The 18810-nt window shown below is 44.3% G+C and overlaps 1 protein-coding gene across 2 annotated transcripts in view; it reads right to left on the bottom strand.

Annotated features, from left to right (window-relative positions):
• The window catches only part of TOM1L1 (target of myb1 like 1 membrane trafficking protein), an 88999-nt gene that overhangs the window by 8969 nt on the left and 61220 nt on the right, over positions 1 to 18810 (bottom strand). For both annotated transcript variants that reach the window (XM_048489812.1, XM_048489813.1), the window contains 6 exons: positions 16025 to 16141; positions 12785 to 12918; positions 10638 to 10698; positions 5936 to 6056; positions 5012 to 5111; positions 3163 to 3223 (listed from right to left, as the gene is read on the bottom strand). In XM_048489812.1, coding sequence (XP_048345769.1) covers positions 3163 to 3223; positions 5012 to 5111; positions 5936 to 6056; positions 10638 to 10698; positions 12785 to 12918; positions 16025 to 16141 — 594 coding nt within the window. The remainder of the gene's footprint in view (positions 1 to 3162; positions 3224 to 5011; positions 5112 to 5935; positions 6057 to 10637; positions 10699 to 12784; positions 12919 to 16024; positions 16142 to 18810) is intronic.

Genomic DNA, 18810 nt, shown 5'->3' with positions numbered 1-18810 from the left:
AGTGAGGTCGCTCAGAAGTGGAGAGTGCTCCTTTGTAACACATAGGCAGACTCCGCGACTCTGGTGCCTCCTCCTCCTCCTCTCCTCCTATCATGTGCCCACTGTTTGGCAAGTTTATGCTGTTGACTAGGAATTGAAAAGTGGGCTTGGGTCTGCAGAGGCTGAAGACTATCACTGTATATATCACTGCAGCACAGCTAGCCTTAAGGAAAGACAATATATGCACTTTTTGGCTTTTAGGATTTCCTAAAGATTGAGGCAGCAGCAGAATGCCCACTTCCTACTACATACCAGAAAGCTGAAGAAGGGGCATTGCTCCCTGCGAAAAGGGATTGAATATTCCAGTTGTCCTGTTCTGACTACTCAATATTATCTAGAAAGTCACTGAAGGAGCTAGTTTGATTATTTGCACCCTTTGGGGGTCTAGCTCACTTCATTGTACTTTGTCCGTTCAACTATGATTGTATGATTTGGACCAAGCAAGCTACATCAATTGTGGTATTAGCTTATTTCTCCAGTTGTTATAAGAGTTTTTACTCTATGTTTGCAAGACTGTTTTTCAACCTACATTGTTTTTCCTGCACACTCACAGCCCATGATTTTTGTTGTAATATAACTGCACTGCATTAGTTTCCAGTGCGTTTAGAATTCTTTCCATTGTTGTTGTTGACTTGTTACCCTAAACTCACCTTTTATGTTTTTGTGTTTTATAGTTCAGCTAAAGCCAATGGCCAGAAATCCAAAGTGCCTCTGGCTCAGCATAAGATCTAGCAGAAGTGAGGACGGGGATGAATTTAAACAGTTCACTTCCACACCACATGAAACGTTTCAGCCTCAAATGGGTGCTGCTATGTAACAAACTTTGGGGGAGAGCAGAAGGATGGATGGGGGTTAGGGAAAAAAATTCAAAACACTTATGGGTTCATGAAGAGGAAGAAGTTGGATTTATATCCCCCCTTTCTCTCCTGTAGGAGACTCAAAGGGGCTTACAATCTCCTTGCCCTTCCCCCCTCACAACAAACACCCTGTGAGGTGGGTGGGGCTGAGAGAGCTCCGAAAAGCTGTGACTAGCCCAAGGTCACCCAGTTGGCGTGTGATGGGAGTGCACAGGCTAATCTGAATTCCCCAGATAAGCCTCCACAACTCAAGCGGCAGAGCTGGGAATCAAACCCGGTTCCTCCAGATCAGAGTGCACCTGCTCTTAGCCACTGCTCTTAGCCACTATGCCACTGCTGCTCCTTGCAATCTCCTTACAATCTCCTTTCCCTTCCCCCCTCATAACAAACACCCTGTGAGGTAGGTGGGGGCTGAAAGAGCTCAGAGGAACTGTGACCAGCCCAAGGTCACCCAGCTGGCGTGTGTGGGAGTGCACAGGCTAATCTGAATTTCCCAGATAAGCCTCCACAGCTCAGGCGGCAGAGCGGAGATTCACACCTGGTTCCTCCAGATTAGAGTACACCTGTTCTTCACCATTATGCCACTAGAGTTGCCAAACTCCAGGTGGTGCCTCGAGATCTGCTATTACAACTGTCAACTCCAGATGGCAGAGATCAGGTCACCTGGGGAAAATGGCTTTAATTGAGACCAGAGAGGAGCAATTACTGGTAATTCTCCTTTTCTTTCTTTCTTTTTCTTTTAGAAGTGTTTCCACAATAGCAAACTCCTAGAGCACAGGTGTCAAACTCGGGGCCCTCCAGATGTTATGGACTACAGTTCCCATCATCCCCATGATGCTGGCAGGGGATGGTGGGAAATGTAGTCCATAACATCTGGAGTACCAAAGGTTCGCCACCACTGTCCTAGAGTGATACAATCTTTATGTATTTTTGGTTCATAGGAGAGTCAGTTCTTATACTGCAGTACATAAAAGAATCTTAAGGATTTTTTGTAGCCTTTTTGGAAAAGGATTTTTTTGGAAAATTACAAGTAGGTCCATTCACGTTGTTATATTGTTTCTGGACTGTGTTTAGATCATAATTATTTCTTGATATTACACAGGATAACAGGCCACTGTGGAGGTTTCACAAAGTCAATGACAGCCCATATGTACATTGTTCATGTTATTTTGTTGCCATAAGCCCTTTGTAAAGGGACTATTTGGTTTAGGAATTTCAGTTTAAATTATCACACAATAATAAGCCTGTGCACATATTGTTTATGCTGTTAAGTTTAACACAGTATAAAAGCGTATTTCTAATTGTTTAAGTGTTTATTGAATATTAGAGATACTGGTACGATAGTACCATTAGCCATGAATGTGTTTGCTTGGATTGCTAAACTCCAGATAGTGGCTAGAGATCTGCTATTACAGCTGTCAACTCCAGATGGCAGAGATCAGTTCATCTGGGGAAAATGGCTTTGGGAGGTGGGCCCTCTGACATTACAGTCCCCATTGAAGGCCCTCCCTTCCTCAAACTCTGCCCTCCTCAGGCTCCGCCCCCAATTTTTCAGATATTTCCTAACCCAGAGCTGGTAACCCCATGAAGTACTTTTCATAAGCTGCTTTTATAAGCACTGAGGCCAGGGGCGGGTGGGTGCATGGCCCCGCCCCCCCGAACCCACCCCGTAAAAAATCTATAGCAACGTCACTGGTCTAGGGGACTGCATTTAAAGTCCCCTCTCAGCCATGATGTTCACCAGGTAGCCCTAGGTCACAGCTCAATCTCCTTCACAGAATTAAACTAAAATAGGAAAGGAAGAAATATGTTTTTAAATTGATATTTAACTTACGATGTTATTGTCTGTTACATGATGAAAGCTGCACTGAGCCCGCGAGGGGAAGGGCGGAATATAAGTTGAAATAAATCAACAAAACTAATAAACATGCCATACGGACAGTGGTAGGATCCAAAAAATTTAATAACAGGTTCCGATGGTGGTGGATTCAAACAGTGGCACCGCCGCACACACGCCCCTCCAGTCCCTATTGGGCAGGGAGGTTGCTTTAGTAACCCCTTCTCAGCACTCAGAAAAAATTAGTAACCACTTCTAGAGAAGTGGTGAGAACTGGTTGGATCCCACCTCTGCATACGGAGCTCCTTGGAAAAAGGGCAGGATAAAACATAGCCGACTTCCACTTTGCCTCTAATCAGAATGTGTGCAACTCTTTGTCTATCAGACATTTGTTAATGAACCAGGATCAAGAAATGGTTTACCACTCACATTCTCATATTGGCTGGCAACTGGGAAGCTCTGATTTGTGCTTTGTGCTTCTGTAACAAACCTACAAGGGGGAAGAAAATTAATTGGAAGCCATCATGACATCGCAGTTGAGCGTCCTGCCCTCTACCTCAAGGATGTCCAACTGGCCATCCCACCTTCCGGTTCAGTAGACTTTCTTTTCTACCTCCCTCCTTCAATTTCACAGTTTTTTGTGGTAGTTTACATCATCCCCCGTATTGCCCTAGAGGACTTTACGGTTCTCTGATAGTAATCTACTGGTGGTCCCTGGCCCCAAGGACATTAGTTTGGCCTCAACCAGAACCAGGGCCTGGTGGAATTCTCTGTTGGCTGATATCACGGCCCTGACCAACACGAGGACCTTAAGCAGTTCCACAGGACTTGTAAGGCAGAGATGCTCCACCGGGCTTTTGGTTGAGGTGCCCATTAGTCCACAATATCCATCTGAAGCCTGCCTCCCCAAATTTCCAATTTCCAGCTGGCACTTTTATTGTGCAACCCTCTATCCCTTTTCTCTGCCCAGAAAAAGTTTACAGTAAAAAATCAAGACGTGGGGTGGTGAAGACTCTGAGGCTGTTTCCACATGGGTGGAAAACAGCACCCTAGGGATGGTAAAAATACCGTCCCTGGGGTGCTGTTCGAACAGCTGGCGCTGCTGCTGCGTCCTCCCCAACTGGCGCAAAGACACTGCTTTTGAAAGACACCGCCAGCGAAGTGAAGCGCACCGGCTTAAGGGCACCACTTTTGGCTCCTCCGGTTTCCCATCTACTTACCTCTCCTCCCTGCGCAGCTCTGGACGGCTGGAGGGACACTCCCATGTTGCCCTCCGACACCTGGAGGTTGGAGGGAAGCGTGAGCACGTCCCTCCAGCCATCCAGAGCTGCGCAGGGAGGAGAGTTAAGTAAACAGGATGACCAGGGGCCGCTCCATGCGGAGCTGCCTCTGCGGGTTGCCGCAGCTTCGGGGCCGCCCACACGTTACCATGCGAGCAGTCCCAAAGCTCCACCGGCATGAATTATGCCGGCAGAGAGCCATTTCCTGCCGCTGTGCAGAAATGGCCTTAGATTTGGGAACTAGGACTCCTACATAAATAGCCATCTCAAGACACAGATGTAAAATTTTAAATTAATTTTATTTTTATTTATTTATTTTATTTATTAGATTTAATATACCGCCCTATCCCCGAAGGGCTCAGGGCGGTGAACAAGATAAAATATTATATATAAAAACATACATACAATTTAAAAACAGTTACATTCTAAAACCACGTCCCACGAAACCCATATACAACCCTCCCCAGAAAGGAATAATGGGTCTTACTGATGTTAAAGACCCCTGTAATCAGAGGGAGGGGGACAGAGGCACCGTCCGCATCAGCGGCTGGTCTCTCCAAAGGCCCGGCGGAACAATTCAGTCTTACAGGCCCTGCGGAACACTCCAAGGTCCCACAGGGCCCGGACTCCTGGTGGTAGAGTGTTCCACCAGGCCGGGGCCAGAGCCGTAAAGGGCCTGGCCCGAGTGGAGGCCAGCCACGTCATTGAGGGGCCAGGGATCTCCAGTAAATTGGCCTCTGCTGAGCGCAGAAGTCGAACCGGGACATATGGGGTAATGCGGACTTTTAATGTTTTATGCTTTAAGTTTTGCAAGCTGCCCTGAGCCCAGCTCCTGCTGGGATGGGCGGGATAGAAATATAATTAAATAAATAAAATAATAAACAGCCTATAGACTATCTCACAAATTGAAGACCTCCCATAAGCTATGGTTTTTGCCTCTGTTGACCAGTTCTTAAAATCTACCTCAACATCCAACTGATGGGCAAATTATTACTTACGTGGCCTGCACAGTGTTTGCATGCAGTGCATTTAGCTGAGGATAAAGTGATGGTTGCATCAAGTGAGTAGGTGGAGCAGCAATACTCGGTGGCCTGCAGTCTTAACAGGAAGAATGAAGAATATTAAGATGGTGAGTTTTCTGACAGAAACAAGGGTTGCCTCCAAAAATGCTCTTCCAACTAGAGAAAGGAAGCTGATACTTTTTGCCAATTCTCCCCCTCCCTTGGAGACTGCCATTTCACCCTCCCTCCAGTGATGTTCATGAGAATCCCCTAAGAACATAAGAACATAAGAACAAGCCAGCTGGATCAGACCAGAGTCCATCTAGTCCAGCACTCTGCTACTCGCAGTGGCCCACCAGGTGCCTTTGGGAGCTCACCTGCAGGAGGTGAAAGCAATGGCCCTCTGCTGCTGTTGCTCCTGAGCACCTGGTCTGCTAAGGCATTTACAATCTCAGATCAAGGAGGATCAAGATTGGTAGCCATAAATCGACTTCTCCTCCACAAATCTGTCCAAGCCCTTTTTAAAACTATCCAGGTAAGCGGCCATCACCACCTCCTGTGGCAGCATATTCCAAACAGCTACATATTGCAGTTAGCAACTTGAGGAAGTAAACACATTCTTGAAGAACAGTTCACACAGTCTGAAACACTCTTCTCTCTCGTCCACTTTAAATGTGCCGCCTGGCTTCTGGATCACAGCCAACACCTTAACGTTACAGATATTAGTGGAATTCCTGATGTCTAAAATGCATCTGATAAAAAAATCTCCAGAAAAGTGAGGAAGGTAACAGCGTGCTGCTTCTGCGTTCAAAGTGTCTTTTAGATAACAGTTCCACAGCCTGAACTCAGCTAAGTCCACTTTCCCTGCCAGTTTAGTAACGTTTGGGCAGAGAAAGAGAGACCTGCAAATTCTTTACTCACTTGATTCAGAAAATGGAGAAGCCGCAAGGCCAGCTCCCTCAGCCTTTGGCACCGTAGCTGGAACACTAGACTCAAGGTCAAGCAAGTCAGAAGAGGGAGCAGAGGGCTGGTTGCCATTGACCTTAAAATCAAACAAAGAGGTCAGAGGTCACGGCCAGAGTTGCCCGTGCATGCAAATCAAATTTCCACTCTCCAACAAGCAATCACAGCTGGATTCTTGACAAGTAATTGATAGGGATCTATAATTGATGCAACGGTAAAGACCTAATCAGATCACCTGCTTGTTGCCCGCAGCCTGATATAAGCACTTGCTTTGAAATGTGTTTCCGCAGGAGGGTTCTCAGATCAAAGAGCAACGGGAGGGGCCCTTTATTTTGTATTGGTTGGGAATCTAGAAAAGCCACTGTGTGCGTCAAAACGTCTCACTACTGTCAGAACAGAATAACAAAGAACTGCAAGGCAGGCTGGGATCCATAAGTCAGCCTTACAGAGGTTGTGCTCATCTCTCCAGGAACAGAGAGCAGGAATCAGTGAGAGAATTTCCGCTCGCCATTCTCCAGTCTGCACCGTCCCACGAGGGCGATTCTCTCAATATTAATATATTAATACTGCTGGCTACACTATATAATGGCTACTGATATTTCCCCTTGGAATCACTCCTTATGCTCACAAAGGTGGAAGCCTTCAGACTAGTTAAGAATAGGCTCTTGGATCTTGATTTTCATAATTTGACTCTTGCTGCCAAGACAACCTGTTCTCCGACTACATTATTAATCCCATGCGAGCGTGGAATTATGGCAGCATATCTTCGTCTGCTGATTAATCCCACCCAGAGGAGAGCCTTGGCTACTGCAAGATGTAATGTGCTGCCACCAGCTCTGCTGGAGGGAAGATTCAAGAATATGGAACGTTCTAAAAGAGTTTGTTCATGTGATCTGATTACAGTTGACCATTCTTTGTTTCTATGCCCTAAATACAATAAGATACGCATGAAATACATGAATTCCATTTTCTTGCAATGTTCTCAGTGGCATGAGTGTTATAAGATACCCAATCTCCTGAACAGCTCTGATGTGCTCTTTTGTGAAACTGTTGCAAATTTTATACTGGAAATTAGTAGTTTTAACTGCATTTCTTAACCTTGTTTTGTTTTAAAATTTTGTCCTGTTTTATATGCCAATAAAGGCTTGTGTTGTGTGGCTTCTGATATTCTGTGTTAACTAATCAAGCTTATGAACTGAAAATTTATGTTTCAGCTCATTGTGTAATTTTTTCTTAACTAGTAGTATTATTTATTCCTTGCTAGATTTGGAAATCTATAACAACTTTTTAATCAGTCCACTTCTCAATATGTTGGGAATAGTTCTGCTAGAAACCAACCCACGGTCCCTGCTAACCAAACACAAGCAAGTGTGGAGGACTTATAGAAAGATGCTGCAGTCTCATTATCAGCTGTCACTTTTTATCTGAACCGTTAAATAGTAAGCACTTATGGACTGTAGCTTTTGGTGATTACGTCTGGGCTTTTTATTGATAAGAGCTGGAATTACAAGCAGAACTCATGGGAACTATTTGTATGTGTACATATCTGATGCATTCTATTCGTTTATTTTATGGACTAATGTTTTACTGTCATTTATAATGCCAATAAAGGCTTTATACTATATACTATTTAACATGTATATGCTCCCTCTTGTTGCATTAATCCAGAGTTTTAGCTTGGGCTGTCATCAATATATGGATGATACCCAGCTGTATCAGTTGATGGACGGTCATCGAACACATGCCCCAGCTGTACTGGCCAGATGCTTGGAAGAAGAAGAAGAGTTTGGATTTATATCCCCCCTTTCTCTCCTGCAGGAGACTCAAAGGGGCTGACAATCTCCTTGCCCTTCCCCCCTCACAACAAACACCCTGTGAGGTAGGTGGGGCTGAGAGAGCTCCTTAGAGCTGTGACTAGCCCAAGGTCACCCAGCTGGCATGTGTGGGAGTGCACAGGCTAATCTGAATTCCCCAGATAAGCCTCCACAGCTCAGGCAGCAGAGGTGGGAATCAAACCCGGTTCCTTGATACACGAGCTCTTAACCTCCTATGCCACTGCTGCTCCTGTGATGAAATGATTAAAAGCGAGCCAGCTGAAGTTAAATACAGCGAAGACAGAGGTCCTGTGCTGTGTAGGGAGGTTCAAGTGGAAGATGCCAATTACCCACTCTTGATGGAGTGTAGTCGAATCCTGCACCTACAGACAGGAGTTTGAGGGTGCTCCTTGATGCCTCCCTGACAATGGAGGCTCAGGTTGCAGAGGTCACTCTCACCTGTGGTTTAATCATCTACGGCAGGTGGAACAACTTGCACCTTACCTGCCCCAAACTGACCTTGCTACAGTGATCCATGCAACTTTCACCTGTAGACAGTGGTGGGATTCAAATGATTTAACCACCGGTTCCAGTGGTGGGATTAAACAACTGATGGTTTACAAGCACCATTTTAACAACCGGTTCTGCCGGCGTGGTGCGTACCTGCTGAATCCCACCACTGCCTGTAGATGAAATTACTGCAACTTGGTCCATGCAGGGCTATCCTTGGGCCTGATCTGGAGGCGCCAACGGTTCAAAATGCAGCAGCATGAGACTTCACAGGAACCCCATGGCAGGTGCTATTTCAATTGGTGCTTAGCCAACTGCATTGGCTCCAGGTGGAGTACCGGATCAGGTTCAAGGTTCTGGTACTGACCTTCGAAGCCCTAAAGGGTCCGGCAATAGTGTATGTACAGGACCACCTCTCCCAATACATCCCTCAAAGAGTGTTGCGCTTTGCAAAGGAAAACCTACAGGTGATCCCTGGCCAAAAGACATCCAGCTAGGCTCGATGAGGCCCAGTGCTTTCTCAGCTTTGGTCCCAACTTGATGGAATTCTCTATCTCTGGAATTCTCTGTCTCTGGAATTCTCTGTCTAGTCAGTCCAGGGCCCTGTGGGACATTGTGTAGTTCCACAGGGCCTGTAAGATAGAGCGGTTCCACCAGGCATATAGTTGAGGCGGCTATGTATTCCATCAGTCTGGCCTTCCCCTGTGCCACCAAATTCACAAAGCTAGAAGATTTCTAAATGTTTTTAAATGTTCTATAGGATCTAAATGTTTTAAATGTATTTTATATTGGTTTGTACTATGGAAATGTTGTGAGATGCCCGAGCCTATTGGAGAAGGGCAGTGTACAAGACCAATCAATCAATCAATCAATCAAATAAGCCAAAATAGAGGTTAATTGTTACAATTTAGAGAAGCATTCGGGGCATTCCTGGGCAAGCAGTGTGGCTTAAAAAAATCTTTACAACCAAACTTTTAACAATGTTCAGAAATAGATCTAATGTTCAGTTATACAATTCTGCTTGAATCTTTTCCCCTCCCCCAAGCCCCACCCCCATGTTTATAAGAGCAAAGGAGACAAGGGCAGAGCCTCGCAGTTGCTTCTGCTCTCCCCAGAGGGGAGGGCAGAAGGGGCTGCCGGCTGGGAGCCAGGAGCCGGGAGGTGAGGCGAGGCGAGGTGAGGCTTGGAGGGCGGCATCCTCGAACTTCCTTGGCCCCGCCCACATCAATGATGACATGGGTGGGGCCGAGCGTGCCCGAAGACAATGAGGCAGCAGGACTTCCTGCTGTCTTGCCATCTTCCTAGTCATGTGGGGAGCCGATTTTGCACCCCACATATGAACAGATTAGTGGTGCCTGGGGACAGAGGGTGCTCCCTAGGCAGATACACCACGGCGTGGCACAGAGCGGTTGGCTGCAGTACTGCAGTCAAAGCGCTGCTCACAACCTGAGTTCGATCCCAATGGAAGTCAGTTTTAGGTCAACACTGCTCAAGACTGACTCTGCCTTCCATCCTTCCAAGGCTGGTAAAATGAATCCCCAGCTGGCTAAGGGTAAAGTGTAGTTGACTGGGAAAGGCAATAGAATATCACCCCATAAACAGTCTGCCTTGTAAACGTCATGATGTAACATGGGTCAGTAATGACCCAATGCTTGCACAGGGAACTACCTTTACCTGTAATTTTAAGGTTGAACAAATAATAAAGTCCTCTACTGAATATTACAGAATGAATTAAAGTACCTAAAACCTTTTGCAGACTAATTTGGGTGTACACCACATTGACCTCAATGGGATTTACTTTGAGTAAACATACACAGACTTTGGAGACACGGAACAATGCATAATTGAATCAATTAAAAGAGTGTAGCTGAGATTTCAGGAAGTTTGTCTGGGAAAGAAGAAGAAGAAGAAGAAGAAGAAGAAGAAGAAGAAGAAGAAGAAGAAGAAGAAGAAGAAGAAGAAGGAGGAGGAGGAGGAGGAGGAGGAGGAGGAGGAGGAGGAGGAGGAAGGAGGAGGAGTTTGGATTTATATCCCCCCTTTCTCTCCTGCAGGAGACTCAAAGGGGCTTACAATTTCCTTGCCCTTCCCCGCTCACAACAAACACCCTGTGAGGTAGGTGGGTCTGAGAGAGCTCTGAGAAGCTGTGACTAGCCCAAGGTTACCCAGCTGGCGTGTGTGGGAGTGTACAGGCTAATCTGAATTCCCCAGATAAGCCTCCACAGCTCAGGAGGCAGAGTTGGGAATCAAACCTGGTTCCTCCAGATTAGATACACGAGCTCTTAACCTCCTACGCCACTGCTGCTCTAATTCTGCAGGATTGACAGTTAACTACTCACCAAGGTGCGTTCATTTTGAATCCTTTGATTCTCCAGGAAGCGGACTCTGTTTCGAGAGAACCTGTACAAAAATAATAAAGCCAATTGTTTTATTTATTTACATTTATACCCCGCCTATATACAGGATCTCAGGGTGGCTACAGCATTAAAAACACCCCATTAAATAAATACAACTGCTAAAAAACCAACACACAAAAGTTAAAAACCCAGTCCTCACCCTCACCCCCACCCCAACCAGCAGCATCATAGAGGGGAGAATCTAGGGCAGGGGTAGGGAACCTGCGGCTCTCCAGATGTTCAGGAACTACAATTCCCATCAGCCCCTACCAGCATGGCCAATTGGCTATGCTGACAGAGGCTGATGGGAATTGTAGTTCCTGAACATCTGGAGAGCCGCAGGTTCCCTACCCCTGATCTAGGGAGACTAACCAAACACCTGGGTAAAGAGGAAAGTCTTTGCCAGGCACCTAAACCCATACAGGGTAGGCGATGGCGAACCTCTGAGGAGAGATTGTTCCAAAGCCTGGAGGCAATCACGGAGAAAGCCTTCCTGTGCGTCCTTGCCCTCCATACCACGACAGGGTGGGTCCCACAAGGAGATCCTCTCCCTGTGACCTCGGTGCCCGGGCAAGTACATGGGGCACAGGGGTCCCTTTAGATAGGCATGGCCCATGCTGTTTAAGGCTTTGTACCTTAACATCAACACCTTGAATCAGGTCCGGAAGAGAATTGGGAATCAGCGCAATTCCTTGAGGACTGGCGTAATGTGCGTCCAGCCAGACGCAAGTAGCCTAGCTGCAGTATGTTGCACTAGCTCCAGCCTCCAGATCATCTTCTAGGGTAGCCCCACGTGGAGCACATTACAGTAGTCATACAGCTTTGATGAATAAACTAAGTCTAACACTTTTGTCCTTTTTCTCAAAGATACTAAAGGCTGGAGAAATAGGCAGAGATAAGTACTTTTGTACAAATAATCACTATTTCTATATTTGGGCATTTAAAGAAGATGAGTGACAGCATAAAGTAGGGCTTTCTAAGGCTCCCCTCCTGATTTGAGTGGGAGCTCTGTCCAGTCACAGATAATAGTGTCTGCAGCTTTAACCTGACAGAATTGGGGCCCCTGGATATGGAAAGTCAAGCCTTGGATGTCACAACAAGGAAACAAAGTGTAGGAAATGTAACTGCAACGCTGGAAATCTCGGTCTTGTATTGATTGTGAAATAATAGGTATCTGTTCCTGCAACCTGGTAAAATTGCTTTCTCAAAGATTATACTCTGTTTCACATAAAGATGTTAGTTCAGTCAGTTCAGGTGCAGCGATCGAGAAAACTGTATGCTTCCACATTAGAATATAGTCCCAAATGAATATGAGACCTATCATTCATTTTTATGACTGCCTTTGTCAAAAACATTATTTTGTGCATTATTGGACAGGGAACTGTGATACAAGAGCATTTATGCCAAAATGTATTTTTACTTTCAAATATTATTATTATTATTATTATTATTATTATTATTATTATTATTATTATTATTATTATTATTATTATACACATAACAACACAGCACAAGTGTCTGGAATTCATCTCTGAATATCGAGTCCTTCCCAAGGACCTAGGATATTAGAGGTATTTGCGTAGAATATGTGCAGTTCCTATCATCATCATCATCATCATCATCTTATTTATTTATTTATTTATTTATTTATTTATTTATTTATTTAATATACCGCTCCATCCCCGAAGGGCTCTGGGCGGTGTACAACATAAAACCATCGTAAATACAATTAAAAACGGCAGTTACTTCCTAGGAAAGGCATCTCACAAAAAAACCTTATTTAACTTAAAGCATAAGCATAAGCATTTTATTGTCATTGTGCACGCACAATGAAATTTACAACTCAACTTAATCCTCCTAAAAAAGGAGGGGGGAGACAGTGGGTCTCGATGATATTGAGAACCCATCCGGGGAACAGGGCTAGATAGGCACTAGGACCCAGGCGAAGCATTCTTCAACAAAGGAGGTCCGGCATGCTTTGTTCTGAAGCAGAGGAATATACCATTTATGCGAAATAGACTATGGCCTCAACACACTGCTGTGAGTAGCTATGAAGACGAGAGACCCCAGCATGCTTGCAACAGCTTTACCTTTCATGTCCCATCAGGACGTTATTCAGATTTTCATTCACTTGTATCAGTTCAGTTATCACGTCTTCATTCTGTACGGTAGCCAGCAGTTCCATGATCCTCTCTTGCATCACTCGACATGTCTTGTACAGCTTCTGCCAAGAACAAAAGCTGAGATATTTTCCACTAGTATTTTACTTGCAAAAGTAATGGATGCTAAAGTAGTGCTTTAATTGTGCAGGGGAAAGACAGGTTGGTCCTAAATGAAAGCCACAAACCCTAAGTCAACTACCTTCAATTTTAACCCCTCCCACTGTTCCTCAACCCTCCCCGTTTTGAAAGACTACTGTGCAAATTATTTATGCAGAGTGCATTCCATTATGGAAAACAGTAGAGATGCATCCCTATCGTTGTGATTGCACTGGATTTAGAAACAAAGTGATATCTGAATTGGATATGGCAGTAAGTTCACATTTAAAAGTGTCAGCAGACGTAAAGCGGAGCTACTCAGAGTAGACAAGCTTGTAGTCCACCTGCACACACTGCAGCCTCTCCCCTCTCAGGAAGAAGAAACTCTCCACACAAGGTGCTCTTTCCACAAGGAAGGCTTTTATCAAATAGTTGCAATGTGTACAGAAATATATACACAGCTTTGGAACGGTCAAACGAAGTGCTTCGCCAGGCAACAGTTTCCCAAAGGAACAAAGTCACAGGCCAGTACAATCACTTTTCTACAGTGGTACCTCAGTGATCAGCGCTTTCGGTAATCGCCGATTTCGGTGTTCGCCAAGCGCCGGCTGCCGTCTTCCACACTCGGAAGTTGTCGGTAGCCTCGGTTTCCACTGACTTCCAAGGCGACTCAAACACCGTTGCGCGTGCTGCGCATATGCAAACGGCGTTATGCATGCGCAAATGCCATACCTCGGTGTTTGCCATTTTCGCCATTCGCTGACCGTCGCCAGTAATCCGTCCGAGGTACCACTGTACACTGATGCACCAATCACATTAAAGGTCACCTGCAACTGGTTCAAGAAAACAGCAACCTGCCGCCAAATTACACAGGTTCAAAGGAGCAGCAAAACGCCTGCGGGCTGAAGTGTGTTTTCGCAAGTCTTTTCAGTGCATGTGCATCTTCTTCAGTGCATATGTATTGTATTAGTACTTATTTCCAATAAACATCATTCAAATATTGCTATATGCTACCAGACTATGTTGCAAATCATTCACTAGATGTTCTTTCTTGGATCCTTAGTAACCTAAGAATCCAAGAAAGACTTGCGAAAACGCACTTCAGCGCGCAGGCGTTTTGCTGCTCCTTGGAACCTGTGTAATTTGGCGGCAGGTTGCTGTTTTCTTGAATCGGTGCCATTTGGCGGTGTGGTGAGTGGACTGTGATTCCACCAGATTCCGTCTCTTTTTTTCCATTGGACTATGAATGAAATATTTATGTAATTACGATCGGGAAAACCTTATGGACTCATGAAATGGGACTCATGAAATGACTTCATTATTTATTATGTTACTTTGTGAACATTGTATATATGCACTTTAGTCAATGTTGGTATTAATACTTCCTTGAGTATATACACAGTACATAACACTTCCTTGAGTACATACACAGTACATAAATAATGAAGTAAATAAAAAAAAAGTTTGGTTCAACTGGTAATACCATCACAGCAAGGTTGCTCTTGTTTCTGCAGATATCGTGAAATACAATTACACATACAATGAAAGAGCTAAAGCAAACTGTACGCAACTGACACCCTACAAAATGCAGCAATTTAATAAAATGAACGAATACAGAATTCCTAAGGCACAGGTTTCACTTCAAGACCAGGCAATTCAGAACTGCAGAAAGGAATTTAGAGAATTTCAGGAATTTCAGTGTAAGAATGTTTACACCGGACATAACTAATTCATTTAAGCAAAGTTGTTTTTCTTCAGGTTCAACTCTCCTACTACTTTTTGGTGCGGCTCTTTTTAGGAGCTGATTTTCCTCCATCTGTCACATGAAGCAATTTTATTTCATCGGATTACACATCCTCGAATACCAGATCTCGCCACAAGAGAGCACAACTAATATCTCCACCTAACTGAAACAGCAACAACCGTCTCATCAGAAAGCGTCAAAGGGAATGGGAAAGGGTGTGTGAGAATTCTTACAAAATGCTTACAAAAATAAAATAAAGTAGATCTTAGTTTTGTTTTGTGTTTTTTTTAAGTAGCCACATCATAAAGGAATGAGGAAATAAGATCTCTTCCTGGGGTGCTGTGTGGTTTCCGGGCTGTATGGCCGTGTTCTAGCAGCATTCTCTCCTGACGTTACATTACATTAAGATCTCTTCCTGATTTCAAAATAATGGATTACCCTTCCACCTCACAACATCACCATCTTTTTTTAAAAAAAATGGCACTGAATGGATACACGGGAGGAACTGGTTTTCCTCAGGAAAGTCTGCATCGCTTTTTTGAGAACTCTGGCCTTTGACAAAGGAGGAATACACTTTCCCGTTCATCAAGCTCAGCACTTCAAGGCTTTCAATCTGCTTTCGCCTCAGTCAAGATTTTCTCTTTAAGCAAGCCACTCCCGGACTTGCTCCTTTCCCTCTTTCCCGTTTCCCTCCAGGCCACTGCCATAATTTGTGCATCAAAAGAGAGTTCTCTCCTCCTCATTAGGTGCTACCTCCTTGCTGTATGCACCCAGCAGTGATACAAGGCCTTTAAAAGTACAGTTTGTTTGAATATCATCCCATCACATGACAAATCTGTACCTTTATTCATAAAAAACTTGCATCTGAGTTGATGTTCGATTGATCAAAATAAATAACATTTCAGTGCTGAAGTCCAAGGAACAATTTCAGGCTTCAGAGAGCCAGCGTGGTGCACTGGTTAAGAGCAAGTGTACTCTAATCTGGAGAACCGGGTTTGATTCCCCGCTCTGCCACTTGAGTCGTGGAAGCTTATCTGGTGAACTAGATTAGCTTGTGCACTCCAACACATGCCAGCTGGGTATCTTGGGCTAGTCGCAGTTCTTCAGAACTCTGTCAGCCCCACCTACCTCACAAGGTGTTTGTTGTGAGGGGAAAGGGAAAGGAGTTAATAAGCCTCTTTGAGGAGAAAGGAGTTAGTAAGCCTCTTACAGGAAAGGGGGGATATAAATCCAACTCTTCTTCTTCCTCTTCTTCTTCCTCTTCTTCTTCTTCCATATTCTATGTATTCTGTTTTCAATGAAATGGCAACACCAAAAGGATGTCGTACCTGTAAAAGCTTCATATCATCAGGATTCTCTGATCCAGGGACATTTTCCTTCAGAATTGCTGACATGACCCTCACGTTCATTTTTGCCATATCCAGTTCACTGTACAGCTTCCCAATCTGTTCAAAGCCAAAAAAATATAATACAAAATAAGGAGATGGCCCACTAAGGTTTATAGCAAGATGATCTTGCTTGCTGTTTGTCCAGAGTCATTTAAGAGTGGCGGCTGAGGCCCAGCTATGAGATTCCCAAAGACTAAAATTCAGCTCTCCCCACAGCACTCCACTGGATATTACCAATAAAGATACTGTGTTTAGAGTGAAGAATGTAGGCAATATTCCATGCGATTGATTACACCGTGTACATCTCTTGGTAGAGGTTATATTTTTTGTGGTAATGGGAGGAGAGTGATGGTTTTGAGTAAGAGTTATATTGTATTCTGTATTTTTTTTCTAATTTGAATTTATAAGCAACCTTGATCTATGGGAAAGACAGGGCAAGAATACTTTTCGTAGTAGTAAACAACAACATTATTTTCAGAAGGGACAGTTCACATGCTCAGTTGCAAGTCTCAAATGCTGAAGTATCAAGCAATGATAGACACCCATGTAGGTGCAAATCAACCCAAAGCTTTGAACAAACCAATGTGTCCATTAAAAAATCATTAAAGTGAATGAACAAGAAAAATCTTAGCAGGCACCAAAAGGGTTATTGTTGAGCAATTTAAAGGCTGAAGTGGTCCATGCAGTGGTAGAATCCAAAAATTTTAGTAACAGGTTTCCACGGTGGTGGGATTCAAACAGTGGCGTAGCGCCAATGGGACTGGGTGGGGCATGATAGGGGCGTGGCCGGGCATTCCAGGGGTGGGGCATTGATAATTTCTCTGTTACTGTAAAAAACTCTTACTGTAAAAAAAAAGTTCATAATTTCCAGCTGGTATCTTTCTGTCCATAATTTAAACTCATTATAGCAAGTCCTGTCGTCTACTGCCAACAGAAACAACTACTTCTCCTCTAATTGACTGCCTGTCAAATACTTAATACTTTCAAATACTTAATTTTGTTTCTAGAAATCAAAAGAAGGATACTTTCCTTAAACCAGGAACTTTACCATATTACTAAAACATGTTTTTAAAACAGCCCAGCAGGGAGAATTATCCCGTTTTCTACCTTTGCTAACCAGCCACATAGGAAACAACAGGACTATGATTTTTGGACCTAATGGAATTTCTAACGGAAAAGCGGACCCAATTAGTAACCCCCTCTCGGCACACATGGATAATTAGTAACCCACTCTCGGGAACTGGTGAGAACCTGCTGGATCCCACCTCTGGGTCCGTGACAAGCAGTGCTGTGTTGCTGAGGCCCCTTCCACAGATGCAGAATAATGCACTTTCAATGCACTTTGCAGCTGGATTTTACCGTGCGGAACAGCAAAATCCACTTGCAAACAATTGTGGAAGTGGATTGAATGTGCATTATTCTGCATGTGCGGAAGGGGCCTCAGCAACACAGTACAATGCTCTGAATCAACCAACAGGAGCTGTGGGCGAAGAAAGAGGCACGATCTGAAAGGAGGAGGTAAAGTTCGTGAGAAGTCGGGTTTTGAGGGTTGAGGCAAGAGGGTTAGTCTAACAAGAGTGCAAATTAACGAGATGTCAGATCTTTGGTTAAGTTTCCTTGCCTAGGGAACTGAGTATAATGATGTGTTGCAGGACGCCAGCTGAGTTTACTGGGTCTAAAGTTCAACCTTGCTGCTGAGTCCTGTGCTGATGTGTTACAAATCTGCACGAGAGAAAGTTTTCCTGAGGCATGAATACTTTGAAGCCTAACATCCAACAACTCTGTCTTGAGTGCTAATACTTACCTCAGTTGCATGTGTGTGTCTTTCTGAATTAACTTTGTTTTTATTCACTTAAAACTGTCTTGGCCCTGAAAGTTTACCTCACTTATAGATCCAGTCTTGGGTGGGTTTATATTCCAGCTTAGATCCTATCCATTCAGACTTGGGAGGGGGGGGGGGTCCTGTTGGAAGCTGCAGCACAGTAGGGTAGGTGGGAGATTGTATTGCAACAAAGGGAAGAATGTTGTGGGGTGTTGGCGAATCCCAGGAACTATTAAACAACACGGAACTGGAATAGTTTTGAATTCTTTTGGCGGGGGCCAGAATAGGTTTTTCTTTATGGTGGGAGAAACACTGATCTCCTACATTTGTCACAAAGGTTTAAAAGAATATTGGACACCACTTTTGATAATCAGCTAATAAAGAAAGGTCTGGAATTATTGTTGAGTATGATAAAGAACATCCTCCCAATGAAACCACATGGGATTTACTAGAATAATAAATTCCAGGACAATATTCAACTTTATCCCAGTTGTGTATTAATATGAAGAGTGAATTGTTAACCCCCCACCCCTCATGGACATAAAGGACCGAAAAAACATTTTGTTTCCCACTTCCATAATACTAAAATTCAGTATAATCTGTGAAAGGCAACTGATTACAGACAGACAAAAATAACTAATTCTTCAGGAAAAGAGTACCGTATATACTCGCGCATAAGCCGAGTTTTTCAGCCCATTTTCCGGACTGAAAAATGCCCTCCTTGGCTTATACCGAGTCACGGAGGCTGCCCAGCTGGCTGGGGAAGAGGGGAGATCTTCTCCTCTTCCCCAGCGAGCCCAGCGACCTCCGTGCAAGAGAGGCGCCCAAGCCATGCCTTGAGCCTTTGTGGCGGGGGAGGGGGGGCAGTATCCAAATCCAATAAACTAAACTAAGATTCTGCATT

The sequence above is a fragment of the Sphaerodactylus townsendi genome, linkage group LG03 (assembly GCF_021028975.2).
Source record: "Sphaerodactylus townsendi isolate TG3544 linkage group LG03, MPM_Stown_v2.3, whole genome shotgun sequence".
In the NCBI taxonomy this organism is placed as follows: Eukaryota; Metazoa; Chordata; class Lepidosauria; order Squamata; family Sphaerodactylidae; genus Sphaerodactylus; species Sphaerodactylus townsendi.
The sequence above is the reverse complement of the archived record's forward strand: the minus strand, read 5'-3'. Positions and strand labels throughout refer to the sequence as shown.